The sequence below is a fragment of the Marmota marmota genome, unplaced genomic scaffold (assembly GCF_001458135.2).
Source record: "Marmota marmota marmota unplaced genomic scaffold, marMar, whole genome shotgun sequence".
NCBI lineage: Eukaryota > Metazoa > Chordata > Mammalia > Rodentia > Sciuridae > Marmota > Marmota marmota.
Genome location: NW_025999977.1, coordinates 35,117,507 through 35,134,161, shown reverse-complemented (window position 1 = coordinate 35,134,161; position 16,655 = coordinate 35,117,507). Strand labels below are relative to the sequence as shown.

The 16,655-nt window shown below is 37.8% G+C and overlaps 1 protein-coding gene across 6 annotated transcripts in view; it reads left to right on the top strand.

Annotated features, from left to right (window-relative positions):
• Nucleotides 1-16,655, top strand: part of Ltbp1 (latent transforming growth factor beta binding protein 1) — a 389,795-nt gene that overhangs the window by 201,561 nt on the left and 171,579 nt on the right. For all 6 annotated transcript variants that reach the window (XM_015479779.2, XM_048804568.1, XM_048804569.1 and 3 more), the window contains 2 exons: nt 6,023-6,247; nt 7,449-7,723. In XM_015479779.2, the coding sequence (XP_015335265.2) occupies nt 6,023-6,247; nt 7,449-7,723 (500 nt within the window). The remainder of the gene's footprint in view (nt 1-6,022; nt 6,248-7,448; nt 7,724-16,655) is intronic.

The following is a 16,655-nucleotide window of genomic DNA, read 5'->3' as shown; positions in this document are numbered from 1 at the left end:
TTCTACATAGTTCTAGAAACTCTAGCCAGAGCAATTAGACGTGAGAAAGACGTTAAAGGGACACAAATAGGAAAAGAAGAACTTAAACTATCACTATTTGCCGATGACATGATTCTATATTTAGAAGAGCCAAAAAATTCCACCAGAAAACTTCTAAAACTCATAAGTAAATTCAACAAAGTAGCAGGTTATAATACATCAGTGATGAATCTACTGAAAGAGAAATTAGGAAAACTACCCCATTTATAATAGCTTCAAAAAATAAAAATAAAATACTTGGGAATCAATCCAAAGAAAGAAGTGAAAGATCTATACAATGAGAACTACAGAACCCTAAATAAAAAAAAATCAAAGAAGACCTTAGAAGATAGAAAGTCCTCCCATGCTCTTGGATAGGCAGAATTAATATTGTCAAAATGTTCATATTGCCAAAAGCGTTATACAGATTTAATGCAATTCCAACTAAAATACCAATAACATTCATATATATATATATATATATATTCATTTATACACACACACACACACACACACTGTTGATGGACCTTTATTTTATTTACTTATTTATATGTGGTGCTGAGAATCGAACCCAGTGCCTGATACGTGTGAGGCAAGTTCTCTACCGCTGAGCTACAACTCCAGCCCCCAATGACATTCTTTGTAGAACTAGGAAAAGCAATCATGAAATTCATTTGGAAAAATAAGAGACCCAGAATAGCCAAAGCAATCCTTAGCAAGAAGAGCAGAGGCATCATAATAACAGACCTTAAACTATACCACAGAGCCATAGTAACAAAAATGGCATGGTATTGGTACCAAAACAGATACATATATACACCAGTGTTACAATATAGAAGACACAGAGACAAACCCACACAAGTACAGTTATCTCATGCCAGACAAAGGTGCCAAAAACATTCACTGGAGAGAAGAGAGCCTATTCAATAAATGATCTGGGAAAAATTGGAAATTCACATGTAACAAAATGAAATTAAATCCCTATCTCTCACTCTACATGAAACTCAACTCAAAGTGTATCAAAGACTAAGGCACTAGACCAGAGACCCTGCACCTAGCAGAAGAAAAAGTAGGCCCAAATTTTCACCATGTTGGCTTAGGATCCACCTTCCTTAAGTAGACTCTTAAAGTGTAAGAAGTAAAATAGAATCAATAAATAGGATAGAGTCCAACCAAAAAGCTTCTTCTCAGTAAAGGAAACAATCAATAATGTGAAGAGAGAGCCTACAGAATGGGAGAAAATCTTTACCTCATGCACCTCAGATAGAGCATTGATTACCAGGATATGTGAAGAACTCAAAAAACGTAACACCAAAAATAAATAAATAAATAAATAAATAAATAAATAAATAAATAAATAACCCAATCAACAAATGGGCAAAGGAACTGAACAGATACTTCACAGAAGAAGAAATACAATTGATCAACAAATACATAAAAAAAAATGTTCAACATCTTTAGCAGTTAGAGTAGTTTTGATTTGCATTTCTCTAAGATTTCATCTCATCCCAGTCAGAACGGCAATCATCAGGAAAATAAACAACAATAAATGTTGGCAAGGATGCGGGGGAAAAGGTATACTCATACATTGCTGGTGGAAATGCAAATTGGTGCAACCATTATGGTAAGCCATATGGAGAGTGGAACCACCATTTGATCCCAGTTTCCACTTCTTGGTTTATACCCAAAGAACTTAAAATCAGCATATTACAGTGATGCAGCCACATCAATGTTCATAGCAGCTCAATTCACAATAGCTAAACTATGGCACCAACTTATGTGTCCTTCCACAGATGAATGGATTAAAAAAACGTAATATGGTGTGTGTGTGTGTGTGTGTGTATTTATATGTATATATGTATGTCATACATATATAATATAATGGAATATGACTCAGCATTAAAGGAGAATGAATGATGGCATTTGCTGCTAAATGAATGGAGCTAGAGAATATCATGCTAAGTGAAATAAGCTAATTCCCCCAAAACAAAAGTCAACTGTTTTTTCTGATACTCGGATGCTAATTCACAATGGGGGGGGGGGCTAGGGAAGAATAGAGTTACTTTAGATTAGGTATAGGGGAGTGAAGGGAAGGAAGCGGGCATGGGAGTAGGAAGGATAGTAGAATAAATCAGATATTATTACCCTATATACATATATAACTATGCAGCCGGTGTGATTTTACATCATGTACAACCAGAAGAATGAGAAATTATCTCCATTATATATGATGTATCAAAATACATTCTACTGTCATGTATAACTAGTTAAACAAATAAAAATTTTAAAAAAATCAATGGAAAAATTCAAGTTCTGTGACCTTCAAATATTTTTGTCAACACATAAAAATCTTTTAGTGTAGGTTGTAAATAAACAAGGAAATTAGGAAACCAGGAAAATTTCTATTTATTTTATAGTCTGTAATTTAAATGTCACAAACATTGAGAATTAAAGTATTTTATTTCTTGGAGTAAAACTAATCAAGAATAATTAGAACTTGTTTGCCTTCTTCTCATTGTATAACATGAAATGGACCATCTTTCCTTCCCTTGAGGGACCTGTCATCTTCCATTTTAAGTTTGGACAAGGTGTTGGAAGCTGATCCAAAGTTGGGAAGTATCTGACACAACCACTTTTAAATTTTACTTCTAGCGTTGCCACTTTTCATTTCTTTGCCCCACTGACTGCGTTGTTGGCCTATATTGTCTTTTGATGATATGCTTTTGTAAAACATTCTGTGATTTCCTCACTCTGCTGTCTGTGCCTGATGTGGGGAACAGGTATGTCAGTGACCCATCACCAACAGACTTGGAATGAAGCTACACTATTGGTCCGTGGTCATGATGCACATCTGTTATTCACTGAGCACTTTGTGGACCAAAGAGCTATAGGTGAAATTTGTACTTATTGCAATTACTCAGTTAATATACTGTGATAGTGGAAGTTTGAACCATGTTGTTGGGGGATTGGCATTATTTAAATTGTGGCGTGCAAAGTAAGGACTGTCTGTATTCCCGTTATAATTTGTTTGTAGGACACTGAAGTCTGGGTCTGGCTCCTCTTGCTTTTGCCTAGTACACATTGAGCCCATCCATTGTAGCCAAGCTGTGATTTAGAAATTCAGCTCCGAACTGTACTGTTGTGTCATTGACTCATCCTTGGAGTCAGCTTTGACTTCTTTTCTTACCAAGACCTCACAGAGTAGATCAGGCACTAGCAAAAAGTATTTTCCAGACCCCATCCAGCACGGATAGTTTTGACTTGATCTGCAACTTAGGCCCTGAACACAGTTCTGGGTAAACTACCAAGGGGGCTTGGTAAGTTTTTCCAACCCTCTCCTTCGTTCTCTACCTTCTCCTGCCCTTTTCCTCCTACTGTCTGTCTCTAGAAGTTCTGCTGATCTTCTCCCACCCCCAGCATTAGATTACTTCATGCTTCCTTCAGTGGTGCCTCTGGCCATCATCCTAATCCAGACGTGTGTGTTTTTAACTCGTCTTTCAGTTATTATCATAGTTTCCTAACTGACTTTCCCCGGGTTGTCACTTTCCTTTTCAGCTAATCCCATATGCCATCACCAGAGTAATCTTCCTGGAACACGCTTTCAGCCTTGCTTTAATCCTCTGCTTGAAGCCTCTGAAGTAATTTACTCATTACAGCATAAAATCCCAACCCCTCATCAGGCCTTTAATAACTTCCTTTGTCTGACTCAAGCCACCTCCTTCTAGTTTATCACCTGATCCCTTCCCTTCCCTCAAGAGCCAAGGTTTCCACCAGACAGATTTACTCATTGTCTCCGCGTTGTGGCTGCCTGTCTTCTGTGTCTTCCTAGACTGCACTCTTCTGTGTTCTATCCCATTTCAAAGACTTATTCTAAATGATCTCTACTGTGACATCCTTTTTGAATTCTTAGAAATGGCTTTTTTTCCTCTCTGAAGCTCTGAAGGATTTGTATTTCATATTTTCCTGTTATCCTTTATTTGCTACTTGTTAGTTATTGTACATTAGTCAGTTTCTTTGTTAGTGTTTAAGCTCTTGAAGGGCAAGGATGGAATCTTCTATGTTATATACAATAGCGTTTGACAAAATAGTAGGCACAAATCTGTTCGTTCCTTCATTTGGTGTTTGTTCAAGCCTTAAGCATTTTTTTTTCTAGACTCTGATCTACATTCTAGGGGTAAAACATTACAAGACAAATTCCCTGGCCTCATAGAACTCCAGTTGAGTAATACATCCAGAAAAGTAGTCAGACATTTGTTATATAATAAGATACCTGACATGATGCATAATGACTGAGCTTCTGTGGAAGCAGAGATGAGAGGCAACAGGTAATGTTAGATTCCAGGGTTAAGTGGAATCTAATAGAGAGATAGGAAGTCAGGTAGTGGAAGGGGGGAAGATGGGAGAATGTTCTAGGCAGAGGACTCAGCCTGGAAAAAAGGTCTAGACTTGGTGAGGGATACTGAATAAAGTTGAATATAGCTATATTATAGAGAATTAGGTGAGATTCATAAGTGATGAGGTTATGGAAGGAACAAAGGCATGGTGATGGAAAAAGAACTGGATGTATTTGATGAATATTCAGAAGGGAGGAATTCCAGGACTGGATGTTTAAACAGGTGAAGCGAAGGAGGGGATTCTCAGGTTTTGGTAAGCACCACTCTGGGTAAAGGTATTTCAAAGAAGACAGTGAATTCAAAATTTAGACATTTTGAGTTTGAGGTGCTTGTGGAATGTCTGCATGGAAATATACAGTAGACAGTTTGAAGCTCAGCAGAAATCTTTGGCCAGGAAATATAAATTTGAGTGACTTCAGCATATGACAGGATGAAATCATAGTAGAGCCGGTAGAGTTAGCTATGAAGATTTCAAGACCAAGCCATAAAACATTTAAAGAAGAAGTCAAGAAAGCAGTCTGCAAAGAATATTAAGATAAAATACTCAAGGAAGAGAGAGCAAAATAGACAAGTGAGGCGTCGTGGAAACCAGTGGAAATGGAAATCTGCCCACTGAATTTAGCAACATGGAGACCATTAGGGACCTTAGTGAGGATGGTTTCTGTGTAGAAGAGCGTGGGGAAAGAGAGGACTTATTCTGATCCAAGAAAGATTGCAGTGCATTGAGAAGCGAACAGACAGTTCTGGGAAGTGTGGTCATAGAGGAGAGGATTTAGAGAGGGTAAAAGCTAGAAGAGTTGAAGGATTATTATTTTTTAATTAGTGATGATGAGGTTGACTGTAAAATGAGTTTAGCCAGAGTTTAAAACTCTTCCTAAAATTCGTCACCTAATGTGTTCTCTTATGTTTTGATATTCCAAATAAGTTAACTCCAAACTAATAATCCCTCTGCTACTTGAGATGTCACCTGGGTCATGTTACTCCAAATGAGATCGCAAATTCCCATGAAGTGTGTTAGAGGGTGTCCTGGTTTTTGTTACTGGTAGCACTGAGTTCAGTGTCTTACAGAGAATGAAATTCCCACAGATATTATCTTTATCACTCTCATATTTTCCTTTATCCATTCTTTGAGCAAATATTTATTTCATATCCACACAATGTTGGACATTGTTCTAGGTACTGAGAACATAAAGGTTACTAAGGCAGAACTCTTCTCTTCTCAAGGAGTTTATAATCTAGGAAGATAACAAAGTAGTGATTAAATAGGGAAACAAAGTAATTACAGATTGCCAGGGTACTTAAAATGTCACTGTGATAGACAGTGAGTCTGTGTGGCTTCCTTATGTTCTTTTCCTGTGGATTCTTCTTTCCATTCTTGGGGGAGAATCATCACAAAGTTTTACAGAGTTAAATGACTTTAAGATGGCAAGAAAATGGTAAGGAATAATAGAGGCTGTTTTTGGCATAATGTTTACTCCTCAGTTTACATTTTTATAAGGTTAACGGGAAGAAAATGGCCATATTAGGCTGTGTATTTGGGGGGGTTCTTGGTTGATTGCTACTCAACTATCGAGAAACTAACCCTCCACATTTTCTCTGTTCCATTTCAGTGATTTGCCATCTTCCGTGCATGAATGGTGGCCAGTGTAGTTCAAGGGACAAATGCCAGTGCCCTCCAAATTTCACAGGAAAGCTTTGTCAGATCCCGGTCCATGGTGCCAGTGTGCCGAAACTTTTTCAGCATTCCCAGCAGCCAGGAAAGGCGTTGGGGACCCATGTCATCCATTCAACGCATACCTTGCCTCTGACCATGACTAGCCAGCAAGGAGTCAAAGGTAAGTTTTATAGTCTCATTTTGCCCATTTGCAGAAATCTATTAACCTGTCAAACCCATATAGAAGCCGCGTCTCAGCAGATGGCCAGGGCTTGTATTGACACAGAAAGGAGTGTGTGATATGTGGCTGAGAAATAGCAGTGGAGCTAGGATGTGGGACGAGGGATGCAGCTGCAGGACTTTCTAGGCCATACACAATTGGTATCTAGGAAAGAAGAAAATAGCAAGGAGTCCATACTGCTCTAGGGACTCCTACCAACAAGGACTGATTAATGTGATTGTCATTGTTCTTGAAAGGCCTGGGATGTAGAAAGAAGTGCTCTGGCCCTGACAGCATTAACAAACTACTGGATCACACGGTAGCTGAATTTCATAGTTGAAGAGTGTTTGGTTTTAGTTCTAAATAATCATTTAACCTCACTGGGCTTTGATTTGTTCATCTGTAGAGGAAGATAAACTAGGTCACTTGGAGCTTAAAAGTTCTATGACTAATTCATTCTTTTAAATTTGGCATTTTTTTAAATGCACAATTTTAAAAATGGGGTCAGAAAAGTGTTACTGGCTTTTATTCTTTAAAACCTGAGTCTTTGCATCCAAAGATGAGATTTTGTTTTAAAAGAGAAGAAAATAAATCTTGTTCTAGATGTAAAATAACACACTTCGGTATTGTGTGTGTGTGTGTGTGTGTGTGTATTATATCATTTAAGGGTAAGTGAATTGTGTTTTGTGAACTTGGCTTTCCACTTTTAGTGGAAAAATGTAAATACTAAATTTCTACAATAGAAATTTTGTGAGAAATTCAAAAGTAATCCCACTCTGGAGTCTTTCTTATTACCATTTGATAAGATGTACCTATGACAGCACTGATTTCATAGTTTTAAGACTCCAATGAATATTTTTGTCTCTTTAACATATTTTGTGAATATGTTACCATTAGGCATTTTAATGCTTTATACAAGTGTAGTTTTATTTTTTTTAAATATATAAATTCAGATTTAATTTTCATTTTGAACATGCCATTTGCTTCTCAAGACTTTTGATGTCTAGGTAGCAAAAAGATATGTATTTTATGTGTATAATTTATTCTATAGTCAATATGTATGCATACAAATATGTGTTTGTATTGTTTATTTTCATATTTAAATCATGAGGTGCCTTTTAAATGTTCCTAACTAATAAGTTTTCCTCCCAATCTGTTTTAGTGAAATTTCCTCCCAACATAGTTAATATCCATGTGAAACATCCTCCTGAGGCTTCTGTCCAGATCCATCAGGTTTCAAGAATTGATGGCCCAACAGGCCAGAAGGTAAAAGAAGTTCAGCAGGGCCAATCCCAAGTCTCTTACCAAGGGCTTCCGGTCCAGAAGACCCAGACTGTGCATTCCACATACTCCCACCAGCAGGTCATTCCGCATGTCTATCCTGTGGCTGCTAAAACACAGCTTGGCCGGTGCTTCCAGGAAACCATTGGGTCACAGGTAAGCACCATTGTCCAGGCTGTTTTAGTAATGCATTCTAGACCCGGTATCATTCTACTAAAAAAGCCAGGCTTGGTAAAAATTATTTTCTGTAGAAGAGGTTTATAAACTATGACCCATGGCCAGTTTTTATAAATAAAGTTTTTTTGGAACACAGCCACACATTCCTTTATGTATTGTCTATGCCAGCTTTCATGGCATGATGGCAGAATTGAGGATTTCTAACAAGAGCATATGATCTGCAAATCCTAAAATATTTACTGTGTGGCGCTTTACAGAAAAATCTTGCTGATTTCTGATGTATCAAATATTTTTACATAGTGAACTTCCAGAAATGTTGTTGGAAGTCCATAATTTTCTGCTTATATTTTTTCAGTTAGGATAATCCATGTACAAAACATGTCAGTCCTGAGATATGGGTAAAGAATATATATTATGCAAAGACATTTGAAAATTTATAGGTTAGTAGGTATAGGAGGCTGATGCAGGAGGATCACTTGAACCCAGGAATTCAAGGTCAGCTCAGGCAATGAGCCCAGACCCCATCACAAACAAGACAAAAAACAAGACTCACCATTGAATGTGCATATCGAAGGCAACCTGAGAGTTTTGGTTTCTTTGTCCTAACCACTTGGTGTTGCTGTACTTTGGGATGATATGATAACGATGTAAGCTTTGTCCTGTGGTTGTTTGTCTATCCTTTGGTTATGGCTTAAACAGATAGCTCAACGAAAGAATAGGTGAAGTGAATTTATTATTCTTTTTGTTCTTTCCTGAATACTGCAAAAATTGTGTGTGTGTGCACACATGTGAGAGAGGGAGTAGGGGGAAGAGAGAGAGAGAGAGAGAGAGAGAGAGAGAGAATAGCAGAATCAATTGTTACTACTTTAGAAACCTGGAAAACACTTTCAAGTACTAAGTCAATGTAGGATTATCACTTTTCTTCTAAGAGAAGAGGGGAAGATTGGTTGGTAGACCTGAATGGAGGAAGCACATGGGAATGGAAGGAACATCTTTAGAAAGTTAAGAGACCTTGGTTAAGGCCCTGGGCCCAGCATGATGGTGGGGAATCAGTTTATTTCTTTTTGTTTGTTTGTTTGTTTTGGGTGGTGCTGGGGATTGAATCCAGGGCCTTGTGCATGTGAGGCAAGCACTGTACCAACTGAGCTATATCCCCAGCCCTCAGTTTCCTTATCTGCAAAGCAGAGGCAAAAATATGATACTTATGGATTTTATGATTAAACAAGATACTTAATGTGATTCTTACTTTACAATTGTCACAGAACTATGCAAATATTTCCTTGAAGGATACCAGTAAATTCAAATGTTTTAGGGGAGAAGAACACATCATTTTATTAGTCAGCTTTTTCACTGCTGTGACCAACAGACCTGACAAGATCAACACAGAGGGGGAGTAGTTTAAAACTCATGGTTTTAGGGGTCCTGATCCACAGACAGCCAAGTCCACTGCTCTGGGACTAGGTGAGACAGAACATTATGGTGGAAGGGTATTGTGAAGGAAAGCAGCTCAGGACTGGACCACCAGGAAGGAAAGAGAGAGAGAGAAAGAGAGAAAGAGAGAGAGAGAGAGCGAGCAATGCTTGTGCTTGCACTTGGGTGAGTGCTCTGCTCAGCAGGTACAAAAAACATACCCCAAGGGCATGCCCCCAGTGATACACATCCTCTAGCCACACCCTATCTGCCTACAGATTACCACCCAGTTAATCTCTGTCTGTGGATTAATTAGATTTAGAATGATTAGATTTTTCATCTCATAATCCAATCATTTCACCTCTGAACTTTCTTGCATTGTCTCACACATGAACTTTTTAAAATAAATATTATTTTCAATTGTAGTTAGACACAATACCTTTATTTTATTTATTTATTTTTATGTGGTGCTGAGGATCGAACCCAGTGCCTCACATACACTCTACCACTGAGCCACAATCCCAGCCCCTCACATATGAACTTTTGGGGGACACCTCATATTTAAACCATAGCAATCACCAATTTAAATTTAGCTTAGAAGTAGAGACTGGATTTTTGTGCTGAGGGCAGGTTTTCATAGGAACTGTCAGGCTGAGGATAAACTTTACACACTTTATAGTTTTGCCCCAGACTAGCCTTGGAGAGTGAGGCTGAATTTGGTCCATTTGTATTGTTTAGTCATTCCAGTTTAGGTTGGTCATAGAGAAAGGAAAAAGCAGATCCTTTTAAAACTGTTTGCCCAGTGCCTTTCTCCCCAGTTTCCAAGTTGGAATACAGATGATAAAAAGCAAGAAAATAAGGCATAATAGACTTGTTATTCTTTTGTAATAATTAGGCAGATGACTGCTAGTGAGAAAAGATGAAGACAAATTATATACTTGAAAGTCTAAACTGGACTGTACAGTGGAAATTAATAGGATAATTGATGGAGTTACCCAAATAATTCAAATTCAGTGGAATAATTTTGCCTTATCTGGATACTGCTCTGACTTTTGGTCTGAGTGATCCAGACAGTGATCTCAATTCTTAATTCATTTTTCATGTGTAGTCACCATCACACAACTTCAAAATACCACCTGTTTTCAGAAAACATTCTCAGCATTTGCCTTCCTGTTCATGAGAAATGTTGCTAGATGCTCATGATTACCCAATTAATTTGTGCAAGTAGGATAACCCAATAATTTAAAAAATGCTTTATTGGCAAATAATCAATAGTATATAGATGTCCGGAAAAGATGCTTGAAAACATTTGTAGTTTCTTACTATGGTTGGTTTGCAAACATAGATACAGCCAGGAGGTATAGGTAGATTTTAAATGAATGACAAAGAAAAAAAATCTGCATGTAAGCGTTCTTATTAGTTCTAGGTTTCGCTTATTGATATTTGTAATGCAGTAGTTATCAATAAGCACCAATTTTTATATATTGACATGAGAGGTCATCTACAAAATAAATTCGGCAGAAGTCCTTGTTTCTGTGGCACATTATAATATTTAGGCCATTAATTTGGGATTGAAAACCCAAGGAGAACTGTGACCAATGCATTTAACTGCAGGGAAGCTTCATGGAATAAGATTTTATTTGGATGGTAGAGGAAAATGGACAATTGTTGAAGAGACCTAATTCACACAACATAATCAGAGAAAAGCTAAACAGAGAAAAGAGAGTTTTGCAGGAAATGGATAGGGAAGAAGTATAGGAAAAGATCAGAGAAGCAAGGTAGCTTGGGGTTGATAGGCTTTCATACAGTTATTAAGCCTCTTAAATTGGGAGCACAGTGCAGTTTAAATAACTTGATGGCAAGGTCAAAATACCATGAAGTCCCCTTGATGAAGGAATCAAGCTAGGGATCATTAATAGTGAGGCAGCCTGACATCAAGGGCAGGGCTACAGATGTGTACAGTATGATGTTCACAGAATCGCCCTTGAAGTGTTCCTGCCAAAAATCAAATCAAGACTTTAATCTGAATCTAATCAAGACTTTAATCTGAATCTAATCAAGACTTTACCCGACCCTTCAGCAAATATGGCATACCAAGGGTAAAGGAAGAAGCTAAGAATATCACACAGGTGGAAAAATAGATACATAATGCAGAGTATTATTGCCTGTTTTCTTCAGAAAATCAAACCCTGTAAACAAAAGTGAGATGACGTTAAGAAAGAGACTACAGAGACACAATGATAAATGTAATATATGGACCTTAATTAAATTTTAGTTTTAAAAAAAGATCAGTCCTAAAAGACATTTTGGGAACAATTGAAGAAATTTTAATATGAATCTGGTTAATTATATGTTATTCAGAATTATTATTTTCTTAGATATGATATTAGCATGGGATTATGTAGGAGAATGTCCTTATTTTAAAGAGCTGAATCCTGAAAAAAGTTTTAAGATGGACGTTTATGTGTTATAAAGTCTATAATTTACCTTCAAATATATTTCACACACAAATATAGCAAGAAGGTTAACGATTGTTGACTTTGAGGGTTCTGCATGCAGATGAGCCATTGTGTTAGTCTTCGTCTCAGCATATTTGAAAATTTCTTATGAGAAGAAGGGGGAAATATTAAAATTCCTTGGACTTATAAATAGAAAAATGTATTTTAAAGATGGACTTAAAAGCTTCATGTAACTTTAATACATTTAGTGAATTTTGAGAAAAGAATTTTAACAGTTTTAACTCTTGATTGGGCTGGCAGCGGGGAGGGTGTGGGCTTGGTGAACACAAAGGGCCAGGGAAGGGACGTTGGCCTTAGTTCAAGTGTGAAATGACCAAGTCTCAAAATAAAAAGTACAGATGAAAATAAAGAGATGAACGTAGAGGATTTGTGAAAATCAGGTCTCAGGATTCAATTACAGGCAGGTGTAAAGAAAAACATTGTGATGAATTGTATCCTGTTAATTTTCTTCCTTCAGATAGCAGGTAAATGCTCATGGTTGATTGGCTGATCATACAACAGAATTGTGGAGGGAAGAGGAGCAGTTACATCTTTGCTATGAGCAGCCACGACCTTAGTGGATGTTAAGAATGGTATATTCTTGAATATCAGTCAGAGAATCCAATGCTGCTTTAGAAGTGGAATAATAGAGAATTAATGGAGAAAATTCAGTTTCAATAAATAGATCTACTTATGATAGTTAAGCTCTCAATGACAGAGGTCATTTCTTTGGGCAATATTATGGTGAGAATAGAACAAGAATAATGGGATTGGAAATTTTCTATATTTTTCATCCTTAACAGAGAGTGCCAAGATGTAAGAGGAAAATATCATTCCTACTGTTTTACTATTGTAGCAAGTGATGTTTAATCTTTCAGGGTCCAAAAACTACTTTCTTGTTTTAGGTCATGTAAAGTATTGATTTTTATGTGCACCAGGCTGGCTATAGACATCACTAAATTAATTTTATTCAAAGAAAAGAAATTAGTTAAACAGAGTGGCTAAGAGGAATAGGTTTTGTGAATATTAGTCAAGTTTGAAATAACAGGCAGGTCATAACTGTGGCAGTCTTAGGTTTCTGTGCTGGGTGAAGTAAATTGTGGTACTCCATGTGTATTTGAAAACATTTGCTAGAGTTTGTTCACAATCAGGTTAGAATTACAACTCCAGTGGTTACAGTTACTAAGTCTGTTCAGGTCTACCTTGTAGCTTTCATCTCTGAGAAGAGGCCAAGTTTCAGAAACTACCTCTCATATAGCACCATAGGGACATTAAATATTACACCTTTTCTACCATATAGGGTGTTCATTGTTTTACATTGGTTTTCTTAACAGTGACCTAAGTTTGAAACTTACTTGGGAATCTAAATTTTTGTTTTTTTTAAAACATGTTTTATTTATGGCCTCATTGTTGGAAACAAACATTTTACAGTGACCAGATGGTATGAAAAGGCCTTGCATATAAAGTGTTTAGAGTCACAATATAGAGTTCAGGGTCCAGTTTCCATGTGGGTCTGCCATTGCCTGGTTGCACAATCATGGGTTCTGTTGAATATGGAAACATGCCCTATAATTAGGCACAGGCAATACACAGGAGCCAAAAAAAAGTTCAAGTGCTCCAAGACCTTCCTATTGCAAATGCTGAGAGAATAGACAATTTCACATATAGACACCAGAGATAACCAGGAAGCACAGAAAGATCAGGAAACCTAGAATCAATGTAAGCAGAAGAGAATATGGATTTTGAACAGCACTGTAGCACAGATAAAGATGATCAAATAACATACAAAAACCCACTTTCATAGTTTGTAACTATGAAAAACTCTCATAAAGTTTACACAAAAAACCATAAGAAATAAACTCTTAAGATTTAGGTCTCTGATATCTATTTTAGAGAAGAAAATAAACTTTGTGTAGATTAGGAAGAAAAGAAAGAAATAGTACTTGATGTGAAATCCCCAAATCATTTATTTTCTTTCCTTTAATTATTCATCATATAAATAATAAGACACGGGGACAAGGTTTGGTTAAAGTGACCCAAGAACTATTTGAAAGTTTCTTAGATATGCCAAAAGTTGTTCCAGTGGTTCTGTTTGGGTAGGAAAAAAATGGAAACAGAATAAAGCATTGAAGAAAAAAAAAAAAGGAGACAGGTCTCTTTTGGCAGATATATTCAATAACATCCTCAAGCTTGAAGGCTTTGGCACTGGAACAGATACCTCCACCCCTACCCCCATTGTGAAGAGACAAATAGATGCACTTTAGCTTTTGCTTAAAGAAACAGGCCTCATTGAGAGATTAACAGGAAAGTATGAGCTCATCAAAGTGGAAAGTATCCTAATTATATGACTAAAAGTACTTTTTAAAAAGTCTCAATACCTCTGTCACAAGACTTAGAATGAAGACCAAATATTTCTTGGTTTCATTGCACAGAAGCCAGAGAGAAAGTGGGAAAATCGATGTGATGCCTCTTAGTCCCAGGAGGCAGGAAGAAGAGAGATGGATGTATGGATAGATGGATGGATAGATGGATAGATAGATGGATGGATGGATGAATATAAATGTGGGTGAGACACTCTGCAGACTTTCAAAATCTTTTCTCAGTGATAGGAAATGAATTTATTGCTTGTTTAAAGAGTTGGGACATTAAGCTGTGCTTAGAAGCCTGCTCTTGAATTTCCTTCCACAAACTCTTTCATCCTGTTGATGTGGGTATTACTGGGGTGAGATCTAAAATTGTAATGAAAAACTAGTTTTATCCTGACAGAAAAACTGGAATTATCCCAACACTTTTCACACTGGTTATTCCCCTAAACTGAGTCCATAAACTACATAAGTAGATGAGAAGTCTGAAGAAGAATGCTAATAAAACATAGTACTAAGGATTCTTGGCCTCTCACTTACACAATATCCCTTATGTGGAAAGGAGAACTGAGTCAGTCAGGCTGGGTTGGCAGATGGTAGAGGTGAATTTGTGGGCCTGTCCCTCTTCCTGTTACCTGAGGCTACGTGCCCTTAACACCAGGGCCCTCCCAGGTGAGATGAACTAGGGCCAGGGCAGTAGCTTCATCTTTTGGAGGTGCCTCTGGGCAATGATAAGGGTCCCTCAGATATCTGCCTTCCCCATGAGCAGAGAGCTCCGTCTGGGTGTGCTGATTGCATTTACTGAGACTTGGCCTCATTCAGGTGGAATAAGTCATTAACACCAGGCACTTCCTATGCCATCTGGGTTTTTCTTCAGTGTCCCTCTCAAGCACTCCTTTGACATAATCTATGAAACATTTAATTGAGTGTTAGTGAGTCTGGTTGTCTCCAGTGGCTCTAACATGGCTGTTCCTAGTAGCCATCCTTGCCAAACCTTACCTGTGTCAACAGAGGAGGGTATCATTGGAGGGGGTGTGCACATCTCAGGAATAGGTGCTGGGGCTCTTAAGTGTTTGCTGGTTGTGTTCCAGCAACCTCTGCCAGAATGAGTTCGTGAAAGGGCCCTCTTGCCTGGAGTCAAGAAGGATCAGTAAAGACAGGGAAAAGATCCAAAGAGGAAAAATGCTGCATGTGAAAGGGGACATGTCTGCATGTCACTGGGCTTCTGCCAGGGAAGGGGAGAAGTTGTACTTGGATTAGGAATGTGGGGCTGAGACATTAGGATAATCAAATTATAAATTCTAGGAACTGGAGTAGAATACTTCAGAGAATGGGTGGGACCCAGGCATTTCCCTTCCCACAGCCTAGCATCCAGTCTTCACCCAGGCACATGTCTTCTGGGAACTCAAGTGTCTCTTAGCTTCCAGTGTTTGCTCTCCTTGGCCTGTTCAATAGAGAAGCAAGCTTGAGCTTTTTCATTGGTTTTCCTGACCCTGCCTTTATCATGACATAGAATATCAAACTTCCATATTTTACACCTCTAGGACACACTAAAATATTGTGCCTATTAATTATTAGACTCCTGTTTTTACATTAAAGATAATTATGGACCAGCTCAGGGGGCATGAAAGTGGCAAGATTTTATGGTCATTATATTTGAAGATAACAGTTCTGAGCATGTTGGAAATAATTTTCAGAGACCATGGCTTGAATTGAAGGTCAATTTAGGCTCTGTATATTTGTACAAAACAAAGGTTTAAAGATTAACAGCTGGTATTTCCAAGATCTGATGTTGTTTCTTGGCTGTATGCAATCCCTTGGAATTGAGATTTGCTAAAGTGAAGTGGAATCATCTGGATTACTAACAAACCGATCCTCCTGGATTTGCCCCATACAGTTGTAGAGAGAAGTGGTATTGCCCTGTGCTGAGATGACAAAACTGTACCCTCTTCTCTGCCCCTCACCTTGCCCAACAGAATGCTCAACAAACGATAGTACTATTTTTCCTTTCCTATCCTTACATTCTCCCCCCCTCAGTTCTGATTCTTTCCTTGTATGTATGAAATAATTTTTATATAAAATTGAATATTCTGTTTCAATGAGGTCTCTTCCTGAGACTCTGCATTTAATCTGATGATGGTTAATCAAGGTTAAGTGAAGTCAGTTTCGACATGGCTGGTTTAAAGGATTTGTTTCCAGAGCCCAAGAAAATTAGTTTTTGCTGGTCTTTAGCTCACTCATTTGCTTTAGTTTTAATGAATCTGAAGGCTTCCAATGATCAAGTCAACTCTAGTGAGCAAGGATCTGCCACCGCTGAGGATAATTAAAACACATTTTCAGTTCTGAAAAGAAGTTTAAACTTTGAACAGAGGAATTCTAAATATTTTGAACAAAGACAGCAATTCCTCCAAGATGACCGCTTCTCAGAGGACTGCTTTAGAATGGGCAGGCTTTAGTGAATTTAAGAATACGGTCTTGGGGAAGGAAGATGGCGGCGAGGGGAGTGCATTACCCCCGTGTGCTGCTTCACTGTGTGGGAGTATGACAAGTCAGGACGGCTAAAGGATATCTTGTTAGGAATTTCCAGCAATAGTGGGGTGCTCCGGAACCTGGAGGAAGGATTTCCATCGCACGAGGATC